The 27,044-nt window shown below is 35.7% G+C and overlaps 2 protein-coding genes across 2 annotated transcripts; one reads left to right on the plus strand and one right to left on the minus strand.

Moving 5' to 3' along the window:
- The first annotated feature begins 1,161 nt into the window (after positions 1 to 1,161).
- Positions 1,162 to 3,983, plus strand: birc5b (baculoviral IAP repeat containing 5b). The gene is given in 4 exon segments (NM_145195.1): positions 1,162 to 1,265; positions 2,558 to 2,667; positions 2,918 to 3,035; positions 3,827 to 3,983. Coding segments are annotated over 4 exon segments (387 nt in total). The 5' UTR covers positions 1,162 to 1,187; the 3' UTR covers positions 3,908 to 3,983.
- Positions 3,984 to 23,397: 19,414 nt separating this feature from the next.
- Positions 23,398 to 26,459, minus strand: neurod4 (neuronal differentiation 4). The gene is made up of 2 exons (NM_170762.3): positions 26,232 to 26,459; positions 23,398 to 25,138 (listed from the first exon to the last, which is right to left on the minus strand). The coding sequence occupies exon 2, from the start codon at positions 25,130 to 25,132 to the stop codon at positions 24,086 to 24,088; it is 1,047 nt and encodes a 348-aa protein (NP_739568.2). The 5' UTR covers positions 25,133 to 25,138; positions 26,232 to 26,459; the 3' UTR covers positions 23,398 to 24,085.
- Between the last annotated feature and the right edge of the window lie 585 nt (positions 26,460 to 27,044).

Genomic DNA, 27,044 nt, shown 5'->3' on the forward strand with positions numbered 1-27,044 from the left:
TGTCAGAACAACATATTGTTTTCAGTTTTTGGAATTGCAAATCAAGGTAAAAGATGATATATTTATTAAATATTATACGAATGTTGGTTTCTTAACTGTTCTGAGGTGGAAACGTTTGTATTGTTATTTTTGAAACATTTGATGGAAGAGAAATTTAAAATGATAATGCAATTTGATTAATTTTTGTTTTTGCAGCTATAAAGGACAAAATATGTTTGCAGTTACCAAGGTCATTGTCAGATATATTTAAAATAAAAAAGATAAAGCTATAAATCTAGCACATTTTGTTACTTTTAACCTACACCTGTGTTTAGTTTGTCCCTATCGACGGGGTCAAAAGTAACAATATGCAGATTATGTTTCAAAAACATAACATTTTGAAGTTGTTCTACATTTGTTCAAAATACCACCTGATATTGACAGACCATACTTGGGAGAGTTTGTTACCAGAGCAAAACTATATTTCTGTCTAAGACATTATCTTTTAAAAATAGTTATTATGAAAAATGGCACTCTCCCTTACTAAAGGCTCAAATTGACCCTTAAGGTTTTACTTATGACATCTCAGTTTGTAAACAATTTTTGAGTTTGTGATTTTTTTTTCAACACAAATGTTTTAATACCGACAACCAATGACTTTCATTGTAAGTAAAACAAGTAATATGGATGTCAGTAATTACCACCTTTCAAAATATCTTCTTTTATACTCAAAAAAAAAAAAAAGAAATTCATAAAGAGTTATAAGCAAAAGTAGCTAAATGATGACAAAATATTCAGTTTGGCATTAAATATCTATTTAAAATCTCAGTTATCTTCGTCCAGCAGAGGGAGACATCGTCCTTCAAACGTGTAACTAAGTTCAGCGAATTTCAGTAGTAAACATCTTTACTTATAAAAAGAATGTTTATTCAATCAGTAGCCTACAATGAAAAAAATAACCATAAACATGCATAACATCGCATATTTAGTCATTTCTATGTGTCATCTTACAGCGAAGTTTCTCTCTTTAGTTTTTCCTCCTCACAGCTGTCAGCGATTTATCAATCAATCATCAAAAGCCACCAATTAAACAGCAATCCACACGCAACCAGGTTAATAGTGAGTTGCGGTTAGTGTTCTCGATTTCTTCAGCTTTAGAAATGTCGAACACAGACGTTATCGCCTCCAGACTGCTATCCTTTAATCAGATGTATAGTTATGAAAAAAGACTTCAGACTTTTTCCGAGTGGCCTTTTCGAGAAGATTGCCAGTGCACACCAGAACTGGTGAGTGGAAAGCGCGAGAAACGTCGAGATATCTAACTAATACAAAGCTTTTTTTTTTTTTTTTTTTTTTTTTTTTTTTTAAGATGAACTGTCTTCATGGTTTAGCATCTCTTTTAATATTTTTCAAAGGGTTGAAGGAATTTCTTTTCTTCTAAGACTGGTTTGACAAAGGAGTTTTGAATGTAATTAATGGATGTTGGTAAAATATTGAGTTTGATCATTTTAGGTTTCATTTTAATTGTTTATACAGCGAATTCTCTTTGGTTGTCAAAGCTATTCTTGTAGCTTTGATGAATTTAGTTAAAAGTATAGTGCAATACTCTTCTGTAAAACCTACACACGTTGATTTGTTTATTAAAAATTATTCATTATATTGACAACAAGGTCTTGACATCACTACTGACAGAAGAATATTTTTCTCTTCCTGTTAAAAGAAAAGTTTTATCTGAGAGTTTTTCTAAAGCGGACATTATTGAAGTTAGAAAAAGATACCTGTCATTTCCTTTGTTACCTAAAATGAAAGAAGTACATTTCAGAACAATTAATGACATTTATCCATGTAATGAATTTCTTAGAATGAAGTTTAATTTAGACTGTAAGGCTTGTATTTTCTGCTTGAAATATATTGAATCTCAGGAACATCATTTTATACACATATATATATATATATATATATATATATATATATATATATATATATATATATATATATATATATATATATATATATATATATATATATTAGTTCTGTTGAAAAATCCTTTTGGGACAGATTCTATGAGTTTGACTATCACATTGTGACAATTTGGCCTTTTTATGAAAACCAGAAATTGAATTTCTGTGTAGTATGTTGATTGCATCTCAATTTTATATCTACAAATGTAGATTTGTTAAAGTTTCTCCTTGTTTCAAAGCATTTAAAATGATTTCAACATTTTATATAAATTCATAAAAAGGGTACAAACTAAAGGTGCCTTAAAGCTTTCTAAACTTTTGTCAGCTTATGGACTGACTCCCCTTGGATGTAATGCATTTTCTTTTGTATTATTTAAGGTTTGTTGTTGTCATTCCTATTATTTTGTACTATTTTGTTTGTTATATGCTGCTTGGATATAATGTTATATATCTTTAACAATGGAAGTTGAAAATGCCTTTTTGTTATATGAAGGTTAAATAAAAAAGAAAAATGTAAAAAAAAAAACTCAAACTAATAAGCATTTGTCTTGCACTGTAGCACTCGCTGCTGTTGTAATAAACTAGAGTAATGAGAATCGTGTGAATCTTGTCCTCAGATGGCGAAGGCAGGATTTGTTCACTGTCCCAGTGAGAATGAGCCAGACGTTGCCTGCTGTTTCTACTGTCTTCGCGAACTGGAGGGCTGGGAACCAGATGACAATCCCTGGTGAGCTCTAGCAGTGGCAGCACACCTCATCAGCCATTCGCATCAGCCATTATTTACTTAAATGCTGTGTCTCACTGCGATTGTAGTAGTTCACTTTAGGTGCGTGTGCGTGTGCGTGTGCGTGTGCGTGTACGTGTGCGTGTGCGTGTGTGTGTGTGTGTGTGTGTGTGTGTGTGTGTGTGTGCGCATATTTTAATTTTTTTATATTATATTATTAGTAGTATTATTTAATTTCTTTGTTGTCATTAAGGTCTGAGCATGCCAAACGCTCCCCCAACTGTGCCTTTCTTCACATGAGTAAGACATTTGATGAGCTCACGGCCATCGAGTATTTTCATCTGGAACAGGAGCGACTTCGCATCTACATTGTTAGTGTGAATGCATTTGTGATATTGCCCTTTTTTAAGCTGTTAACCTTTAGTTAATAATAATTATATTAGTAATATTATTATTGTTACTATTTATTATATTCCAATTATAAAATGTTGATGTACAGCTAGAGACTTACAAGCAACTCAAACTATCTATATTGCTGATGATGATTAAAATAATTAAAATACAAATACATTTTCAACTTTATTTTTCAATAAATTATTATTATTATTATTAATATTATTATTATTATAAAAAAAACAAAGATGCCATGCTGGACAGTAGATAAATGAAAATGTGTAAAGGAAATGATTGATTATAATATCCATTTTATTTGAACAATTACTTTTGAGATTACCATGTTAAATCTTTTTAATAATAATTACACAAACTCAAAAGTCAACTATCAAGTGAAAATAAGTAGTTAACTCCATTTACAGAATGTTAATTATAGTCATTTGAAGAGTTTTGAACTGTGTTGTAAGTAATGAGTTCATTAAATACCTCATTACTTTAACTTAAATGGAGCAAGTTCACAGTACTCCTATAGATTTTTAACTAACTCAAATGGTTAGTTACTTTAACTTATTGGGTTTTACAGTACTCAGTTGGTTTGAGTTCTCCATTTATTGGGTCTTACTGTGCTCAAATTGCTTCAATTACTCAAATGGATTAAGTTCACAGTACTCATAAGATTAGTTTTTGAACTTAAATGGTTTGTTTCAATCGGTTTCCTCAAATGGGTTCCTCAGTTTTTTTTGTTTTTTTCTTCTCTCCTTCCTTCCAGAAAAAGATGGGTCATCGGAAGATTGCCTACTTTCGTGATGAGGTGGAAGCCACTAGCAAAAATTTGAGAGCTCTTATTTGATCTCCAATTAATTACAATTTAAGCTAAATAATTTTATTTGTACACTGACTTGCATCAATAAATTAAATGTTTGTTTAATCAAGATTTTTTTTCTTTCTCCCCAACATTTAATGTTTTTAACCCCATCACGTCTAGGCATGGGGTGATGACTGTTTTCAAGGTACACTGCGGTTTGGAAAAGTCAAGGTTTTAAAATTTACTAAATTTTCTGCTATACTCTTCCTAAGGTATTAGTAAGGGTTTTTTTTTTGTTTTGCAGTTTTTAGGACAACAGTATTTCAGAAAAGCAGAAAAGTTATCCAAACATGCCTTATATTGTAAAGAAATCTGTGTTTTTGAAACTAATGAAAACGGCAGAAGTCAATGATTTATTTTGGATTATTTAGCCTGACGTTTACTGCTCCAAAAAAATTTTAAATGTTTCTCAGAATGAAATCTGTTGTGTTCAAAGAAGGAGAATTCTGTTGTTTTTCACCCAGACATTTAAAAAGAATATATTTTAGAGCAGTAATCACAATACCGTGAAACCGTGGTATTTTTATCCAAGGTTATCATATCATCAGAATCTTATACCAGCCCAAGCCCAATCACGTCAGTCTGTTCTTTGACTCCCCCTACAGTATTACGGCATAACAACCATGGACCTTATTTAACAGAAACATTCTGTTATTCAACACTATTCTGGCTATGCAGCCCAAGTTGCCACTTTTTCTCTTTTGCAAGACCTCCTTCCACCCAAACCTTGACCCTGGGCAGATGGCCATAAACCCCCCCTTCTTAATACCAACTGTTGCCCCTGTAACATCTGTCACTGTAGATGCTGGTGGAGTTGTGGAGAACTGTGGTTAAAAACAAAGTCTACCACTGGAGGGCCTCTGGTGCTGAGGATTGAGGAGGAAATGAAAAGGAAAAAGTCTTGTATTAGCCGTGTTGTTCCTGGTTGAATCCTCTGCTGTACTTTGAAATCATATAAGAGAGGAATTCTTTAGTGATAAACTGCCTCAGTTTGTGTGTTTGGGATGGGGTAGGCTGGGGATTAGAGATGCTATCCCATCTCCCCCTTCCTATGTCCTGGATTACTGTCTAATGCAACACTCTGGACACTGAGCCCCGATCAACTGCTTAATTCTCCTTTATCCGCTCGCAACAGAGCAAATAGAAAAATAAGACATTTAAAAAAAAAAATAGAGAGAGATGATGTAACACTCATCTAGAGGAGGAGCTCAGAGGAGACCCCCTTAAATTTTCAAAATAATGATGGTCTGGAATCACGGTTTTGATTTCTTGTAGTTGCATCATCATGTGGAAGTTTCTTTTTCGCAACTTATAAATGTTGCATTGTCCAGCAGCTCCCTGCTATATGTGTGCAGTCACAGATGAGCTATAGGCAATTTGGATGCATTAGATCTTTGTTAATAATTGAGTTAGCATTTTGTTTCACCCCAAAGTGAAAATCCTGTCATCATTTTATTTGCCCTCTTGTCATTCCAAATGCATAAATCCATTTTTGGAGCAAATTAAGACGTGCATATATTTTTAAACATCAGATATTTGTCTACTTCCAGCCTAAACCACGGCGAATGAAGTTCTGCACAAGACTTTTGGCCAGCGGAGAAATTAAAATGGTTGTGCCCAACTGAGTCTGGTTCTCTCAAGGTTTTTTTTCTCTTCACTCCCATCAGGTGAAGTTTTTTTTCCCTCTCCGCTGTCGCCACTGCCTCGCATGGTTCAGGATTGGTAGAGCTACGCATCGATGAATTGGCTCTTCAGTGTTTGAACTCTCAGTAATGATTAAATCACACTGAACTGAGCTAAACAGAACTGAACTGAACTTAAACACTAAAACCTGAACCACACTGTTCCAGTTACTATGACCATTTATGTGAAGCTGCTTTGACACAATCTACATTGTAAAAGCGCTATACAAATAAAGCTGAATTGAATTACTTCCACTGAAAGTGTTTATTCAAAAAGTGTAACTCTTTATACAGAGATTGAAAAACAAAAAACAACTCTTTGAAAGAGATGCCATAGATACTCTGTTAGACAAGGAGCAGTGCATATACCATTTGTACGTAAAGGCACCTCATAAGTACTGATTTTGGACAGTTCTGGACTATCTGGGATGGTCTTTAAATGGTTCCTTAAAGGGAGAGGTTACTATGTCAGTATAGGTGACCATCGGTCGAGGTGGACACCCATGACGTTGAGTTCCACAAGGTTCAATTTTGGCAACTTTCCTCTTCAACCTTTATTTGCTCCCTCTGAACCAAATAAGGAGAATGAACCAAAACTCCTACCACAGCTATGCTGATGACATTCGGATCTACTTAGCCATAATTCCCTATGACTTTAGCCCTACTGACACTCTCTGCCAATGCATTGATGAAATTAACAGTTGGATGTGCCAACTTTCTTTAGTTAAATAAAGAAAAAACTGAAGTTATTGCATTTGGGAACAGAGATGAGGTTCTCAAGGTAAATGCATACTTTGGCTCTAAAGGTCAAATTACAAAAAATAAGGTCAAGAATCTTGAAGTGATTCTGGAGTCAGATCTGAGTGTCAGTAGTCATGTCAAAGCAGTAAGTAAATCAGCATTCTATCATTCAAAAAACATTGCAAGAATTAGATGCTTAGTTTTCAATAAAGACTTGGAGAAACTTGTTCATGCTTTTATCAGTAACAGAGTGGATTACTGTGGACTTCTCACTCACCTTCCCAAAGAAAAAGTCAGTTTCAGCTCATTCAGAACGCTGCTGCCAGGAATCTGACCAGAACCAGAAAATCAGAGCACATCACACCTGTCCTCAGGTCTTTACACTGGCTCCCAGTTACATTCAGAATAAATTTTAAAGTATTACTACTTGTCTATAAATCACTACATGTCCTAGGACCTCAATACATTATAGATATGCTCACTGAATACAAACCTAACAATCACTCAGATCTCTAGGATCATATAAACTAGAAATTCCAAGAGTTTAGTCAAAGCAGGGTGAATCCACCTTCAGCTATTCACATCCCTGTGCCTTTACTGAATGAGCACTGTGCTACCACTGAGAGAAACTAAACTTGCCTTGTCTTAAAACAAAATAATAAATAGTTAATTACTAAAATATACATTTCTCAAATTACATAACTGTTTTTTTATTCACATTTATCTGGCAACAAGGATTGTATTGTTCAGATTTTGTTACAGAAGCTTAAACATGCTTTCTTGACTCTCGAGAACCAATGAGGTTAATCCTTGTGTGTCATGGTGCAATTATTTCTGCCTTTGCAAGGAACAGTGAGATTTGTTTGTTACACGATGTTTAATCTTCTGCAGGAACCAGTTAGGTACCTTCAAAAGAAAGCTGGAAGGATGGAGAGGATAAGAAGTACATTGGAGGATAATGTAATATCTAGATTAAGACTAGGGCACAGTAGATTAAATAAAACTTTACATGTCATTTGGAAAAATTCTACTGGTGTATATGATTATTGTCAAGGAGAAGAGTCAGTAGATCATTTATTAAATCAATGTCAGAAGTACAAGTTCAGGAAAATACAGCGGGGAAACAATGGAAGCAAATCAAATACTCCGCCAAACAGAGAACCAGTGAGGTTCATTCTTGCAAAAAAAGAAAAAAAATTTGCGACAACAAAAAAAGCAATGAGGTTCGATCTAGTGGCATGTTTGCACTGCCACAAGGACCTATCAAGTTCTTGTGTATCCAGCATTTTGAGCTTCTGCAATGTCAATGTCAATTTTATTTATTTACTATTTAACACAACCAGAGGTTGACCAATGTGCTACACAGTACAGATCAAAACAGAAAACAAATATATATATATATATATATATATATATATATATATATATATATATATATATATATATATATATATATATATATATAATCATAAAATTATAGCTAAAACAGACAATTTTCACTGATAAAATGCCAAATCAAAGAGGTACGTTTTCAACCTAGATTTAAAAACAGACAGATGAAACAGACCTAATACAGAGGGGCAGAGCATTCCACAATCTTGGACCAGCTACCTCTGCATTTCAGCATGAACTTAGGGATGCATTACAGTCTCTGGTTAGATGACCAAAGAGACGAGAGGGGTCTGGATGCAGACCTGGTGCAGTGCAATCTGAGCTGCATCCAATGCTTTTTATTGGGCTCACCTAACCCCACCCCTAACCCTATACCCCTCGCAATGATGTCCCTCACTCCATTTGAGGGCATTGTGTCTGACATTGCATCACGAAGTGATCCAGTCTCAGCTTGCATCATAAAGGCTGCATCCAGATACTATTGAAAAAGACCGACTCAATCAACATTTCTGACAGATAAGAAGGTGCCAGGCCATTTAGAGATTTAAAAACCAAGAGAAGAATTTTAAAAGTGACCCATTAGTGCACAGGCAACCAGTGCAAAGAGGGTAAAACTGGTGCATGTTTCTTGTTACCTGTTAAAAGCCTTGCAGCAGCATTTTGAACTCATTTTAAGCGGAATAAGGTTTTCTACAATAATCCAACCTAGTGGTAATAAAGCATGGATTATTTTTTTCAATTTTTAATAAATTTCTTCTAGATAAAATAGATTTAACTGTTTTTAAAAGTCGAAGCTGAATTTGACCACGCAAGATTTGACCACTGCATTTGTCAGCTCAAGGCTTGATCCAGAATAACACCCAGATTTTCTACCCAAGTCTTTATAGAAAAACTTAATTTTTCAAGATTAACTTTTGGTGCTCTAGAGCCGAAAAAAAAATCATTTCGCTCTTACTCATTAAAACCTAGAAAGTTCAAAGACAACCAGTGAGATTCTTTCTTGCATCCCTTATGAGCTTCTGTGATAACCAATGAGGTTTTTCTATTGTGCTTGTTTCTGCATCTCTGCATTCTATTGTGCTTGTTTCTGCATCCTGATCAGTTTTTATAAGAAGGTAAATTATTACTTTTCAAATAGTGTCAGTGTTTTGATGAGCATAATGTCAATAATAGAGAGTCGAAAAACATTTTTTAATTAATACTTTTTTTTTGTTGTAAAGAATGAAAGTTTAATGGGTTTGGAACATGGCAGAAGTCAGTAAATAATGACAATCTTTTTCTTCAGTTTTCTGCTTATCAGGTTTACTCTCCTTAATCTGGCACCTAAAATGCAGCTCTGCACAAGATGTTTGGACAGGAGAAATGCTTGTGCCCAGCTGAACCTGGTTTCTCTCGAGGTTTATTTCCCTTCACTTTTGTCAATTGGTGAAATTTTGTTCCTTGCCACTGGTTAGCTTGATTTGAGACTTGAGGAGCTGCGAATTGAGAGATTTGCTCTTTGGTGTTTGGACTTTCAGCAGTGAAAGTAAAACCACTGAACAAAACTGAACTGACAGTTTCAGTGTACTAGAATGCCTAAGCTGCTTTGACACAATCTTCATTGTAAAAGCATTGTAGAAATAAAGATGAATTGAATTAAACCATTCTGATTCCCACCATAAATGAGCATCATAAGAGTATGAGAGACTGGTTCACAGTCCATCACTTCCAGTCTCTTCACAGGGACTGACAGGTGTCCACACTCCACTGTGACTGGGGCTTCTCCTCTCAAAATGTGGCATATGGACAAACTGACAGATGTTCCCAACAGAAAGTTTACAACCTGAGAGCGCCATTGGGGCCCATCTGTTGCTGTGCGCGGGTCCTCCCCCTCGGCTCTCCTCATCTTACACCAGAAGAGGCTCCGCACACACCCCTGCCTCACCTCCACTCAGCAGCATCCCCTCCTTTCACACATTATTCAACTCCCACCCCATTCAGCTTTTATCACACACTGAGCTAAATTAATGCTAAGGGACTCACCTGGAAGAGCGTCGATTAGCTCAAGCAGGGGCCAAACAAATCAAACAAAGACCTGGATTATCAATTTTAAGAACATATAGATCTTTTAAAAAATATTATAATTAAATAACTGATGGCAATATGCTTCAAGTAGGCAAACCTGAAATGATTAATTGGACTGTAGCAAATAAAATAATCAAATTATATAAAATATTATGTACAGTTGAAGTCAGAATTATTAGCCCCCCTTTGATTTTTTTTTTTTCATTTTCAAATATTTCCCTAATTATTTTTATGAATTATGAATTCTATTATTGAATTATGAATATTATGAATGATAATATTTTTTCTTCTGGAGAGTCTTATTTGATATATTTCGGCTGTAATAAAAGCAGTTTTTAATTTTTTAAAAGTAATTTTAAAGTCAAAATTATTAACCCCTTTAAGAGGGGGCAAATAATTCTTACTTCAACTGTTTATTTCTGCATAACTATAGTAAATTAATTTTTTTTAATAAAAAAAAAATTTTATTAATTTAGATTCAATTTGAATATATGAATCTTATATTTTTTACTTTTTAATATATTAATATTTTTATTATTATTAAGCAGAGATACACAAATTACATGATAAAAATCAAATATAAAAAAAAAGAAGACAGTCAACAACAGACAAATTAGGCCATATATTAATTCTTACATTAATATTATATAAGTGTGCGCATGAGAAAAATATGGGAATTAGAATGTACGAAAATATAATTAAAACTATAAAATATATCTTACAAACAAAACAGATTAAAGTACAAAATGACATGTATGAAGTTTATATATTATTCAAATAGTTATTAGTTTGCATATGTTTATTTGTGTGCATATAATTTATTTTTATATAACATTATTTTGGTACTATAGGCACTACTAAGCCCATGATTCCTCTTTAACAAAAAATAATAATAATAAATAGATGTATACAGTGCTTAGCATGCTTAAGGACACCCCTCACAAATCTATCTTTTAAATTCATATTTTTAAAAGGAAGCTATACAATATTGTATGTACATGATTAGTCAGTACGGAAGCCAAATCTGGAGCTAATGTAACAAAATAACTTATGATAAGGATTCAAAAACTAGTACACCCAATTTTATGTTATAGATAAGTATTAAATACAAATTTAACAAAGAGGAAAAATCAAGAGAAGCAACACAATTTTGTAGACAGACAGACAGACAGACAGACATAGATAGATAGATAGATAGGTAGATAGATAGATAGATAGATAGATAGATAGATAGATAGATAGATAGATAGATAGATAGATAGATAGATAGATAGATAGATAGATAGATAGATAGATAGATAGATAGATAGATAGATAGATAGATAGATAGATAGATAGATAGATAGATAGATAGATAGATATTTTAATAAAGGAGTGATATTACATTTCTTCTAGGACTTAGAGTTGTCTATCAACCTCCATCATCCTCTGCTGAGTTTTCCCCACTTTAGCCTTACACCAGTACATTCAGGCTTATACTGTATTCCAGCTTATATAGATGATTACACATCTCTCAAATCTCTTTGTGACCTTTTCCCTCCCCTTTTCCATCGCTTTCTTACTTTTCCCATCCGTTTCTCTTTTACTCTCCATTACTTTGCATGGCAATCAGTGTGAGCTAACTCCAGGCTCTCTCTCACACTGTCGGGCCCTCCTACCTTGCTTTCTTTTTGTGCCTTCTTCCATAGGGACCCCCATCTGTCCCTCCTCTCCAGCCATTGTGGGGGCTCAAAGCTGGGCCACCTCCACAAAGCACTGGGCGTGTAGAAGGGGGGAGGCAGGGTAAACACGACAGCATCCCCGTCCTATTAGAAGCTCTTTAACTCTGACAACCCGGCACTCTCACAAAGCGCTGAGGAGACGAGTCTCAGCTCACAATGTCACTTTAATGGCCTGTTCCACCCTTCTGTGAACTCTAACCTCTCTTTACCTTCTTCTGCTTTGGAGCAGCTTTGAGTTTGGCCCTCGCGGTCACTCTAGTCAGATCTCAGCTCTCAGGACAGGTGCAGTGCTGGAGACATCTATCAGGACACTGTGTCTGTCTTTCTGAATCATTGCTGTCACTCCATCCATACATCTATCATCCTTCCATCCAGTTATCAGTATATCAATCAATACTATCTGTCTGTCTGTATGTCAGTCTGTCAGTCTGTCTGTCTGTCTGTCTGTCTGTCTGTCTGTCTGTCTGTCTGTCTGTCTGTCTGTCGATCGATCGATCGATCAAATCTGTCTATCTATCTATCTAATCTGTCTATCGGTCTGTTAATAGTCTATCTATCCATCCGTCCGTCTGTTAATAGTCTATCCATCCGTTCGTCTGTTAATAGTCTATCCATTCGTCTGTCTGTTAATAGTCTATCTGTCCATCCGTCCGTCTGTTAATAGTCTATCTGTCCATCCGTCCGTCTGTCCATCCGTACGTCTGTTAATAGTCTATCTATCCATCCGTCAGTCCACCTGTCCAACTGTTAATAGTCCATCTATCCATCCGTCCATCCATTTGTCCATCTGTTAATAGTCTATCCGTCCATCCGTCTGTTAATAGTCTATCTGTCCATCCGTCCGTCTGTTAATAGTCTATCTATCCATCCATGTGTCCATCCGTCAGTCTGTTAATAGTCTATTTATCCATCTGTCTGTCCACTTGTCCATCTGTTAATAGTCTATCTATCCATCCGTCTGTCCATCTACGTCTGTTAATAGTCTATCTATCCATCCGTCCATCCATCCGTTCGTCTGTTAATAGTCTATCCATCCGTCCATCCATCCGTTCGTCTGTTAATAGTCTATCCATTCGTCCGTCTGTTAATAGTCTATCTATCTATCCATCCGTCCATCCATCCGTTCGTCTGTTAATAGTCTATCTATCCATCCATCCATCCATCCGTTCGTCTGTTAATAGTCTATCTATTTCCGTCTGTCCACCTGTCCATCTGTTAATAGTCTATCTATCCATTCGTCCATCCATCCGTTCGTCTGTTAATAGTCTATCCATTCGTCCGTACGTTAATAGTCTATCTCTCCATCCGTCTGCCCATCCGTCCATTTGTTAATAGTCTATCTATCCATCCAACTGTCCATCTGTTAATAGTCTATCCATCCGTTTGTCTGTTAATAGTCTATCTATCCGTATGTCTGTCCATCCATGCATCCATCCGTCTTTCCATCTATCTGTCTGTCTAATAGTCTATCTATCCATCCATCCGTCTGTCCATCTGTTAATAGTCAGTCCATCTATCTATCTGCCTTTTTTCCATCCATCCATCCATTCATCAGTCCATCTATCCATCTGTCTGTCTGTCAATAATATGGCTTCTATTAACTGTCTGTCTGTAACATTAGTGTCCCTCCATCCATTTGTCAGTCTATCAATAATGTCTTTCTGTCTGTCAATAATTTATCTCTGTATATAATATCGCTCTCACTCCATCCGTCTATCTGTCTGTCAATAATATTACTTTCATTATCTACAGTATTTCTGTCTATCTGTAACTCCTGTCAATCCATATAATGATTATTCTTCCATCCATTTGATTGTACATCAATAATATCGATATCGATCAATCTGTCTATCTGTTAAGAATATTGTTTTAAAATCTATCTCTGTGTGTCTGTAACATTACTGTCACTTGTACTGTCTGTCTGTCTGTCTGTTTATAATTTATCTCTATTTGTCTGTTGGTCTGTCTGTCTGTCTGTAACATTGCTCAGTCCATCTATCTTCTTCATCCATTTGTCTGTATATCGTTTTCACTCTGTCTAGCTATCTGTTTCTGCCTCTGTCTATCTATAATTTTCCATCCATCCATCCATTCATTAACAATATCACTGTCTGTCTGTAAATAATACAGCTTTTACTCTTATCCATCCATCCACCCAACTATCCATCCATCCATAATATCGCTGTCTGTAAATAATAAAGCTTTTACTCTTATCCATCCACCCAACTATCCATCCATCCATCCATAATATCGCTGTCTGTAAATAATACAGCTTTCACACCCATCCATTCATTAACAATATTGCTGTCTGTTTGTAAATAATACAGCTTTCCATCCATCTATCCATCCATCCATCCATCCATCCATCAACAATATTTATGTCTGTCTGTAAATAATACAGCTTTCACTCCCATCCATTCGTCTGTCTGTCTGTACATCCATAACATTGCTTTCAGTCCATCTATTTGTCAGTATATCAATCAATAACCTCTGTGTGTCTATCTATCTATCTATCTATCTATCTATCTATCTATCTATCTATCTATCTATCTATCTATCTATCTATCTATCTATCTATCTATCTATCTATCTATCTGTCTGTCTGTCTGTCTGTCTGTCTGTCTGTCTGTCTGTCTGTCTGTCTGTCTGCCTGTCTGACTGTCTGTCTGTCTGTCTGTCTGTCTGTCTGTCTGTCTGTCTGTCTGATCTATCTGATTCAGCATATTTTCTTGTCTTTTTATCTCCTCTTTCCTCCCTCATTGAGCTCCTCCTTGTCTCCTGGTCCAGCTGTCTTCTTGTCCACCACCTATCGGTTTCATAGTACTGAGCTTTGTACCTTGACCTCTCTGTTCTCCAGCCTATCCAGTGTGTTTGTGTGAGTGTGTGATGTGACTCATGAGGAGGAGGATCACAGCGTTAGCTGAAGCTTAAAGGCAGGGGATTACGGCAGCACAGACACTGATTAAAGCCTTCCAGCCTCCTATGGCCCCATTAATACAATCTTAATCACAATGCTTTATCCCCAACTCCCCCCTATGGATCAGGACCTTTCATTTAGAGGGAGACTGCGTTGTTTGGCCAGTGGATTAGTGCCAGAGAGACAAAAAAGCTGGGGAGGAGTGAAAGAGGTTTCAGACTGCACTTTAACGTCCCATCATCCACTCCTCCTTTCCAACTCAAATTGTAAAACAACAACGCCATACGGCAGATTTGGCAACTTGTGCAGTAAAGGAAGATGTGCTATTGAATACGCAGGCCCACCAAAATGTGTATAGACTCTGAAGTTACACTTTAAGGAATGTTATGGATGAATGCCCTGCAAATATTGCAGAAGGTCTTGAACCCTGAAATTAATTTTAACCATGGTTGTTTTAACCTTCCTGTCGTGTTCGGGTCAAATCTGATCGATTTACAACTTAAATCACTTATAAATATTGTGTTTTACATCTGATTGCCTCAAGGCCTTATGATGTCCTCCTCACTATGCATTTGAACATATAAAAGTGATGATCATCTCTTTCACTGGATTTTGAGTGTTTTAATCAACCTTGTTACACCTGTGGTGTTCCGGGTCAGAAGTGACCGCCATAGGAAATGAATGGGTATCCATGGGTATTCATTCATCAGACAGAAAACATCCCCACACACACTACTGCAACTCACTCACTCACTCACTCACTCACTTAATTATGAATTGCCATAAAAATGTTGGATCCTCCAACGTGAATTAACTTCCTGATAGAACAGTGTATCATATCTTTACACAGACTAGGTGTCTGTTATGTGAATCAATCTATGTGTGTCTATCTTTCATTCATTCATTCATTCATTCATTCATTCATTCATTCATTCTTTCTTTCTTTCTTTCTTTCTTTCTTTCTTTCTTTCTTTCTTTCTTTCTTTCTTTCTTTCTTTCTTTCTTCCAATTTCTGTTCAGCCAATCTCTGAGTCTAACAGGAGCACTTCTAACTTAGCTTAGCAACAATTATTTTATTATACTAGACCGTTATTATCTCACTTTAAAATAGACCAAAGTATAACTAATTATTTCTGTGTCCATGCTCACTGTACATACCCTCAGTCACTATTCCCTATATTAGTACACTTGAAGGACTGAAAATTCAATCACTCAGAACACAGGAAAGGATAGCATTTTGCTGGTTGATAAATCATTCAGATGGATTAAAAATTTAATTTATTTGGTCAGACGCTGAGATAGTTATTTTAGTTAGTATTAGTAATGAAACGAAGTATTTTGATTTCTGTCATCTATTTTGTAATGCATTCTCAGCGTCAATTTTTTTTTCATTGCAGTTATTTTATGTCTAATTCTGTAAATTTATGTTAAACACTACTTTGAGACATTGTTAAAAGCTAAAGAATGTTGAATAAAAAATTGGTGGAGAAAAAAGATTTTTTGTGCTAGTATAAGAGCAGTTAAAACAGACCGGTCAATTTTGACCGGGAACACTAAAGTAAGGGGCAGGATGTGAACACGACAGGAGTGTTAACTAGGTGTCAAGGGGATGTTAGTGGATGTACAGTATGGAGTCGATCTGTTACCCTACAGGTTTGTTCAAACAGAGATTTTGCAGCAAACTGTTTAGATAGGCCAGATATAAATAATAAATTCAAATAAATTCATTCATTCATTTTATTTTTGACTAAGTCCCTTTATTAATCTGGGTTTGCCACAGTGGAATGAACCGCTAATTTGTTCAGAAAAAGTTATACGCAGCAGATGCCCTTTCAGCTGCAACAAATTCAAAAATTCAAATTCACACACATACACTTTGGACAATTTTAGCATACCCTATTCACCTATAGCACATGTCTTTGGACTGTGGGGGAAACTGGAGCACCCGGAGGAAACAGATGCAAACATGAGGACAACATGCAAACTCCACACAGATATACCAACTGACCCAGCCGAGGCTCAAACTTGCCACCTTCTTGCTGTGGGGCAATCGTGCTACCCACTGTGCCACCACGTCGCCTAAATCCAAATATTTTTTTATGTTTTATTGAAAAAAATTACAAATATCTTTGCATACTGTCTTATTTAAGCAAACAAGCAAAACAGAAATCTTGACTATTTATTTATTTATTTATTTATTTATACACATCAGCTCTGTTAAAATAAGAATTATAATCATAAAGTGTGAAAAACATTTATTATATTTTGTTGCATCAGTTTTTCTAAAAGGTCACTACTGAAAGTGATTTATGCACATATGGTTGGTCAAGATAAGTTCAGGTTTAGACTTAATGTTTGTTTAACAATACTTACGAAGTTAACATTTTTGGAACTCGTTTATCTGAATAGTGTATTGATTTGATTATTGACATTGATTGATAGATTTGAGTATTTCTTTACTTATTAATTCATCCATTTACATAAAATGTTCAAATAAGCATTTGCATATAAGCAACATGTCCAGATTTTATATAAAATTAAATATATTAACATAATTCATTGTATAATTTATAATAAAAAGTTAATATTTATTTTAAAAATGCTTAAAAATAAAATTCATTCATTTTCTTGTCGGCTTAGTCCCTTTATTAATCCGGGGTCACCACAGTCGAATGAACCGGCAACTTATCCAGCACATTATTACGCAGCGTATGCCCTTCCAGCCGCAATTTATCTCTGGGAAACATCCATACACACACATACACACACACTCATAAAGTATGGACAATTAAGCCTACCCAATTCACCTTTACCGCATATCTTTGGACTGTGGGGGAACATCACCCGGAGGAAACCCACGCGAACACAGGGAGAATATGCAAACTCCACACAGAAACGCCAACTGAGCCGAGGTTCGAACCAGTGACCCAGCAACCTTCTTGCTGTGACAGCACTACCTACTGCGCCACTGCTTCGCCCCATAAAAATAAAATCTAATATATAAAAAGCTATTAACTTAAACATTACCTTAAAATTAAAATAATATAAAATAAAATATTTATTTATTCCTTTATCTATCCTGATAAAATATGTTCAAATAAGCAAGAAAGCATAAAGTCTCCAAATATTTTAATCAAAATAGTATAAAATTATTATTTTTTTACATTTTTAAATGTAAAAGGCAAAAATTTTCCCTTCGGCTACTGTAAATCAGACTGTGAGGTGTTTATATTCACCTGACCTTAATTCTTCACATTTTGGCTGTATTAGAATAAGAATGAAACTATTTTTAATAGGGTTTTTTTCTTTCACTTTTGTCAATTGGTGAAGTTTGTTCCTTGCCACTGTAGCCACTGGCTTGCTTGGTTTGGGAATTGTGGATCATGCGCATCAATGGATTTGTTCTTCGGTGTTTGGAGTTCAGCAGTGAAAATTAAACCACCCTGAACTGAACTTCAACTCTGAAAACTGGACTGACAGTTTCAATTTACTAGAACTTCTATGGTAAGCTGCTTTGACATAATCTACTTTGTCTAAAAGCGCTACAGAAATAAAGATGAGTTGAATTGAATTAATTTTGAATTGTAAAAACAATTCACTAAAATGTTAAGGTTTCTTTTTTTCCATAAACTTTGTATGGGTATTTTCAGATGTCACTTTGCTGACCATCTGCCTTATGGGAAAATCTAACAGTCTTCACATGGCTTTTCAGTTTTCGTAGCACATTTCTCCTCTTCTCATCTGTTTTTCAAAGGATATGTCGACAGCAGCTGACATCTCTGAAATCGTTCCCTTATTTCAGCCCTGCTGAGTTCTACACAGACGGCTGATGCATTGGCAATGAACAATGCCAGTTTTTGTAGAACTTCAGTTGGAAGTAAATTGCACAGTTTTATCGGTAACTTGCTAAGACTGCAGAGGATTTAAATGAATTTGGAGACTTCCGCCACACCTAAAGGGATGATTCACACATAAATGAAAACAGTTTTGAGTCAAATGACAACTGCACTTTACAAAAACACCTTATTTGTTAGCACTATTTTGACTACTTGTTACACTAGCAAGAGCAGTATATTGAAATCACACACAACAATAATGTTGTAGAATCAATATCAAATGATTTTAAGCCAATTTCACAATTATCGCATAGAAGCTGAATTCTACACACTGAATTAAACATGATGCTCTAGAACTAGAAAGGCAGAAATTGTTCACTAAAACTTTACATTTTCTTCAATCTACTTATTTAAGATGAGTTTAACCAACACTATTAAGTTATTTATTTATTTTTTTCTTTTGGGGGGGGGGGGTGTCATTCACAGGCAACTTAAAAGTTTTTGCAAATTTAAAATGTTTGATTATTAGACTGTTAAGTTAACTTAATGGAATTATGTTAAGACAACATGAAGGAATTACACTGGAAAAAGCTTTCATCCAATTAAAAAAATCACATCTAACTTGACATCTAAATTTTATCATTTGATCCTATGTAAAAATAAATCTTTTGCCTTAAGCAATTTTTTCCATCTCCATAAAAACAATTTTACATAACCTGCATGATTCAAAGCGTATTTGTCTTGTTGAAGAAAGTCAATTAAATTAAATTCTCTTTTTGTTCTAAACAAGAACATATAGCTTTATTCAAAACAACAATTCCCATTAAATGTTCATTCATTCAATTAAAAAAAATAAGGGTAATGGTTTCACATCTAAAATTGAGCTAATGAAAAAATAAGTCATTTGCCTTAAACAATATTTTTTAAGTCTATGAAGGTACAAAGCATACTGAGCTGCTGTTTAATACGTCTTTGAGTATAGTTAAATTTTTACATTGGTCAAAACTAATATTCCTTAGTTGAACTCTTAATCAAAAATATTTATATTCAACCATGTTTTGAACCTAAAATATATTACTTGAAATAAAACAAATAATATTAAACTGAAATGAAAGATCGATTTTTAATTGCATGAAGTAGCTTGAACATTGTTTTCAGTGTACAGTATGTGGAACCCTGCATTGTTTTGCTGTGTATATTGTTGTCAAACATACACAAATAAATAAATAATTCAGATGCAAAAAAGTGCCATCTGACATGTTTTTCTAACATGAGAAGTTTTCTTATGTAGAATCCAGAGTGGTAATTTCACTTTTATAGCAAAGAACATGTTATTTTAATTGCCTTTAATGTGAAATAACTAATCATAAACAGAAGGAAATTGGAAAAATTATCATTTAAGAAACAAAAATTCTGATTTTCTGAATGTTTTTGCATCTGAACTCTTGAAATATTGTTTTAATTAAAAAAATGTATACAATGGAAAAATGCAATTTTTGAGAGATTTTTTGCTATGGAAATGTTGTTTAAAGTGAACTATATAGTTAAGTAATTGTTTAATGTAAATTATTTATTTTCCATTAATAAATAACACATAAATAACATTGAGAACACTGTGGCTGGTAAACTTTGTTGGTAGGCCCATACCTGCGCGCACAGAAATCTGCAAATAGCCCATCATCGAGTCTATTTATTTACTTGTGTAAATGTGTGTACATTTTATATATGTTTGGTTTTTAAATTAATTATACTAATGTTATTTGTGATTTAATAATATTAATATTAAAATGTTCATATGATTTATTTACAATACAGTTTGTAAAATAATATATTCTGTCTTTTAGTATGTTACATGATAGACTTGCTTTGTTTACCAAAAAAGCGGATCAAATTATATTTGCATTGTAAACATTAAATAAAAGTTTGAAAGGGTGGACTTGTTTTTTATTTTCTAATGTTAAGTTTTTAGTTTTGATACTCCTAAAATGATTCCGCATAAATCCACAGATTTTGAAATAAAATTCTCAACAGAAATATCAAAAAATGTCCACAATTTCTCTCTGGCTCTATCTCAGAAATAAAGTTACACGAGCTGTCATGGGGTGGTAACTTTTAAAAAGGTACAAATTTGTACCTTAAAGGTCCATATTAATACCCCAAGAGTACCTTCATTCATTCTCTTGTCAGCTTAGTCCCTTTATTATCTGAGGTCGCCACAGCGAAATGAACCACCAACTTATCCAGCAAGTTTTTGCACAGCAGATGCCCTTCCAACTGCAAGCCATCTCTGGGAAACATCCACACACACACACACACACTCATACACTACAGACAATTTAGCCTACCCAAATCACCTGTACCGCATGTCTTTGGACTGTGGGGGAAACCGGAGCACCCGGAGAAAACCCACGTGAAAGCAGGGAGAACATGCAAACTCCACACAGAAACGTCAACTGAGCCGAGGCTCGAATCAGGGACTTTCTTGCTGTGAGGCGACAGCAACTGCGCCACTGCTTCACCCCCAAAGGTACATATTAGTACTTAAAAATTGTTCCAAGTGTGTAAAAGCATTCCAAAAGTACTAAAGTGTTCCTCTTAAAAAATTTAGTTACTAATATATACTTTTGAGGTACCAATATGGACCCTTTAAGAACAAATACCTTTTGAAAAGGTACCACCCCATTGACAACTCATGTACCTTTATTTCTGAGGGTTTTGTTATTGGATATATCTGCATAATATTAAGCTCAAGTGACACTTAATTGAGCTTTAATATATCTATAATAGATTAAAAAAAGAAATAGTTGGCATTAAGTAGTTACATTGACTTGGGGAAAGTTATAACATAATTTAAGTACATTAAGTTGTGAATAATATTTTATAAATTTTTATTTACAGTAAAGCTTGACTTGAAAAAAATGTTCTTTGTCAGGATTCTGCCCCACTTTCTCTCCAGAAGTTATGAGCAATAATATTTTATTTTAAACAAATTTAAAATACTCTTCAAAAACAGTTGTTATATTCTCACACATGCACTCATCTGCTGTTTGAGCTGTTTGTTTTAGACTCTTGCTATTCTTTATCAAGTATTAAACAAAAGCCCAATTCACTTTTCACCTTGTGGACAAACCAAGTATTGCAAAAACAGTTTAAATAGTGTGTGAATTCACAACAAACCAACAAAAATCTGCCATATTTGTTTTCTGATGACACAACTGGTGTCAAGCACACTGTACATGAACCCCAATTTACATATAAAAACCAAAGTGTGTATTCTGGGGCTCATTTCCCCAATTTGATTTCACTTTGCCATTATTGAAGCCAGAATGCTCTTGACAGCACAGCTTGAGAGCCTCCAGTGCACTTGACTCCCTCCATCCTGACCTTTCCTCATCTTCACCACCCACTCCAACCATCTCAACGTGTGGAGCAAGCCTCATTCCAATGCCCAGCTGACCCACAAGAGCACAGGGAAAGGGGTCACTCAAGAATAGGGCCTCGTTCACCTCCTCTGTTTTGGTTTACTCGCTCTCCCACTTTCTCTTTCTCTCTCTCTCTGTCTCTCGGTATAGTTCGGCCCCAGCTGTCCATCAGCCCCCCGCAGTTCTCCCAGCTGTCTCGACTCCCCGAACGAACAGTCTCACAACAATGCAGGTCAGAGGTCGAGAGAAAGAACACACTGCACTTACAATAGACCAGTGGCGCCCGCTAAAACAATCGCTCCTTTTTTCTCCTTCACTTCTCTCGCCTCACTCAGGGCTGGAAAAGACAAACCTTTGGAGCGGTGGATGAGGCGGGGTCCACTTCAGGAAAAAGCCCATAGTGCCGATTCCAACAATAAACACACTTTTACACACACCACTTCTCTGGCTTGGACTGTTTGTCCATTTGGAGAGGCATTGCTTTGTTCAATACGAGCTCAGAGCTAAAGTCAACGATCATTTGTGGATAAAGACATTTCAGTACAGCAATGCAGAGCTATTCGACAGACATTTTTCACACTTTAATTTATTTTTGTTCTCTACATCATTACCCCACCCCCCCCCCCCCTCTCTTTTTTAAATTTTTTTTTTACGTGTGTGCTTGTTTTGTTTTGTTGGTTTTGCCCAACCATTTTGGCAATGAAAAGGCTGGGAAAACGCAAGTGAGAGTGAAAGGGGATCCCATGACACAGTCACCTGTTCCACAGCTATGTGTTCCCATGGCTCCACATGCTGCACTGGCTCCCATACCCATCATAACACCAATATTAATCACCAAAGGGTCTATTATTTAAACATTTTTAGCATTGCTTTGCAAATTCAGTAGCAAGTTGTAATATATTTCTGTGTATAAAGTCTTTTTACATTTAATTTAAATATAAATATGCCTATATGCAATGATTCTGTCATGCTGCACTCTTTATTGGTCACACATCATAGGATAGTAAAAACATTACAAGTCTATTTAGGAAACAATATCGCTAAATATTATAGCTGAACTAGTTTGTTCTAGATGCTACATATTGAAACAATTTAAAATGGTTTGCATTTGATTACAATTACAAAGAAATATAATAGGCTATATGCAGAGAGACTTTTAATTTGTCAGTAACCTGGGTCGAGCGCTTCCGGTGAACTGTATGTTATTACAAAATCGGCACATTTAAGGTCTGTTTTCTTTAAAAATCAGCCATTTCCACTGGCTGAGTGATGTCTGATATAAAGTGGGTCTCCGATTGTACAAGAAGCACTGCACTTAATTACATTTTTCCCCACCATGTCTTTAAAATATGAACATTTATTTTACCCTAGTATATTCAATAGAGATCCTGAAGATCCTGATGGGCGTGTGCAAGTAAACGGATTTTCATCTTGTTTTTTAGGTTTGAGCTACTAAATGAATGCCAAATTCTATTAAACTGATTGTATTTTATTTACATTACAACTTCTATACTGTAAAAGGAACCGTAAAAAATGGAAAAAAGTCACATTAACCGTTCACCGGAAGTTTATCTGTATGGAAACACTCTGCATATACACTATTAAGAATTGCATTAAATTAATGTATTTATTTTTGTGTTTTAGTATGTTTCATTGCTCCTTTATACACATAATAAAAAACAACGTAAAGAAACAAAATAGTGTCATATTATATAAGAATATTTATTTTATTAAGTGCGAAACAGGTAAATATTTACAAATGCAAAATTACAAATATTGTGGAGAATGACAAAAAATAATACATTAAACCGAAAGAATTCCAATAAATAAATTAGATACTTTATGAGAATCGGTAGCAGTGACTGGCAGCGTACCGGGAAAACAAATTAAAAAACAGTGCTAACAAATCGTTTCAAAACATCTTAACAAAAATAAATAATAAATACAGTCATAAATAAATCCATTTGATATGGCAAATGTAGTGTACTAAATGTGTTGTCCTTCTCCTTCATTTTTTTATTATCAGCATCTCTGAAGGTCTCTAGTTTTCATCAGTCTGCTTCACTTTTATGGTGTGCATCACACAAATTGTACAAATCTGAGGAGGACATCAAGAGTATACAGAACACAAATCCCAGAACAATTAAAAATAACATTTAAAACAGTAACAAACTCAGTCGTGACGACAAAAATAATTAAAAAAACAAGAATAAATTAACAAAAATATGCTTCTCTTTCTCAGTAGTTCAATTGCCACAGGTAGGTTGAGTTTCAGATTCTCTCTCTCAGTGAGCGTTAAGGGATCAGACAGGATACATGCAAAGTGTCTCCTTAAATGCCCCTGGAGGCACACTGAGGAGCAGGAGCGTCTCTGGTGCTCATATTTGTTTATTCGCTGTAAATGCTGCTCATCTGTGATGTCACAATGTGCGAAGGGGCAAACGGCTCGAAAGCCATGTCTAAGGGAAGCTCGTATCGGGAGCCGGGGAACAGTGGGTGACCCTGAGGAGCTGGAAGACCGGCTAAGGAGGTTGGCGGGTATGGGTGTGAGGAGATGTAGTGAGTTGGATGAGGCGTAAAGTTCCTTTCTGCTTCACGAGGTGATGGCTCCTGCTTGAGGGCGAAGTTGCCACTGATGCTGAGTGGTGGAGTTAGAGGCCCGTCGTAAGGTGGAGTTCCACTACTACATTCATTGGGTGAGGAGTTCTCATAGGGAGGCCCCTTGTAGCCCTTTAGATGAAGCAAGTGTGAGGCCTCCATTGTGCCGTAGGGTGGACTAGGCAGTCCTGGTGAGGGATAGCTGATGGGGTGACCCTGTGGAACACCTGCTCCTGGGACCCCGCACTTTTCGTCCAGCTTGAGCATGGTTGTGGGCCCAAGTTGGAGGCAGCCGGCCACAAGGTTGCTGGTTGGTTGTGAAAGCCCCTTGCATAGCATCTCTACGAAACCATGGCTCTCGGGTGACTGACCGCTCTCCAGAACTTCTGAAAGTGCCCAGATGTAGTTGCGGGCCAGCCGCAGGGTCTCAATTTTGGAGAGCTTCTGGGTCTTTGAGTAGCAAGGCATGACGCGCCGCAAGTTGTCCAATGCGTCATTCAGACCGTGCATGCGTGAGCGTTCTCTGGCATTGGCTTTGATTCGGCGGGCGCGGAAACGTTCTTGTCTTGCTTTGGTCATTTTCTTCTTTTTAGGGCCTCTCCTTTTGGGTGCTTTCTCTCCATCAAGACCCATTTCTTCATCTTCCTCCTCCTCCTCTTCTTCATCCATATCTTCGCTGCCAATCTCTAAAGGTCCACGATTGCTCCTGTGTAGTGAATAGTGGCCTATTTCAGGGGTCCGGTCACCATCTTGTGAACTTAAGTCTTCGTCCATCCATCCAAGGGAGCTGACCAGCTCAGTCACATCTCCTGGTTTTCCGTAGGGTTTGGTCATCATTGTGATCTGAGAGCAAAGGGTATAGATTTGTTAATGCATGAAAAACAAACCCTTATTCACACATATGCATGTTTATATGCTCAGACTAGGGTTTGGGAAATGTGCTTTTAACTCAAGAGTTAAGACCCTCATCATGGCGAGCACCATTATCGTGATGATTATTATATAGCTTACAGCTCTACAATTCCATTTCTTCTCTCGGTTTTAAAGCTCCATCTAATGGCAAAGAATTTATGTTTAAACCCTTTGATTTCAGCAGTCATTTTGGAGACTCTGTCCAATCTGGGACACGAGTGGATTTAGTTCACAGATAAAGCGCTCGGATTTAATTTGAGGGGAGTCTGTAAACCGGAATCAACAAACACAGGACCAAGCCACACTAATACTACTAGAACAGTTTTGAATTTGATTTGATTGAAAGACGTTGAGCATTGTCTCTAAATGACTTTTTTCTGTAACAGATTTGTCAGCCTCGGAACATTACATTTGTTTTCCTTTAAAACTCCAGAGCGCGCGCGAGATCAGACTTTAATTAAAGTTCAATCCTGTTGTGCCTTTTATAAACATTCGTAGCAGGCTATTACTGTGAGTCATTAATGTTTAAACAAAACACAAATGTTTTTTTTTTAATAAATAGATCACATAGGCAACATTTAGACTTCATTAAAATTACTTAAAATGAAATATGTAGAAGATAAATTGAAATAATAAAAATGTATTATGACGGAGATTGTATATTGAGATTGAGTCATGATCGTGACCTTAAAAAATATGAAAACAAACATTTTAGAATTCGTTATAAAAACGCTTTATAGTATGGATAAGTTACTGCTTTTAGAACAAATGCTAATCTATTTTGAAAGTTTTGACTTTGTTATTTTCTTGTTATTTAAATCTTATAATAATTTGTAATATTGTGCATATTTTCTCAGATTTCAGTCTTAAATTATCTTAAATATTATACAATTAATCATCAGGTTTAAAATAAAAACGTAATGTTTTTTTTTTTTTTCCACAATGTAAATTTCCGTAAAAACTGAAAAAGAATATAAACGTGATTAACAAATGATGACAAAAATAAATAATAAAACAAACGTACCTGTTATTGAAGCACCTGTCCTCACTTTTATAAAACTTGAACAAAATGGGTGTTCAGAGAGCCTGAACACACTGTCAAAATGTGTCAAAGTAATGCTGTAAAAAAAAGAAAAAATCCAAAGTTCCACACTTTCCACCGAAGGGTTGGTTTGTCAACAGTCCGTCTGCGCTAATAATGCATGTCCGTTAGTTCTCCATTGGTGCATCAGAGCGCGTCTCGTGCCTCACTGAAGCGCACTGACTCCCGGCTTTGACTTTCTAGCGATGCTCACAGGCTCCGCCCACAAGCCCCCCACTTCTCCAGCTGATCCGAACGCGCGTGGCGCGCTCGTGGCCAAAAGTTTCACGACTTAAGTGTGTGCATTTATCCCCCGGGCTTTGTGTCTGAGGGAGTTTGCCTGTGTGTGCAGAAACAATGCAACTTCCTTAGTACATTATACATATACATTTTGCGTCGTAAGAAACTCAGCAATTCATTTGTCAGAAAAGGGAAGAGGATTGAAAATGTTTCTGACAGTATCTGACCATGACGTCACGCTCATATAGCCTAGGCGATACTTTGATCTATTTCATTACACTTTTTAAAAAAGATTCTTGATTGACATTAGTAGTTCTCTAAAGAAATTTTAACATCCAGAGCCTTTAACACAACCAAACGTTTTCTTATATGGCATCCCCCACTTTATTTAAGTGCATTCAGAATTTATAATGTAAATCACAGAATAAAATAGCCTACTAGAATGCGTCTTTGAACATGTTTAATATTATTATTATTATTATTATTATTATTATTATTATTATTATTATTATTATT

This window comes from Danio rerio, chromosome 23 (assembly GCF_052040795.2).
Source record: "Danio rerio strain M-AB ecotype USA chromosome 23, GRCz13ab, whole genome shotgun sequence".
Lineage (NCBI taxonomy): Eukaryota > Metazoa > Chordata > Actinopteri > Cypriniformes > Danionidae > Danio > Danio rerio.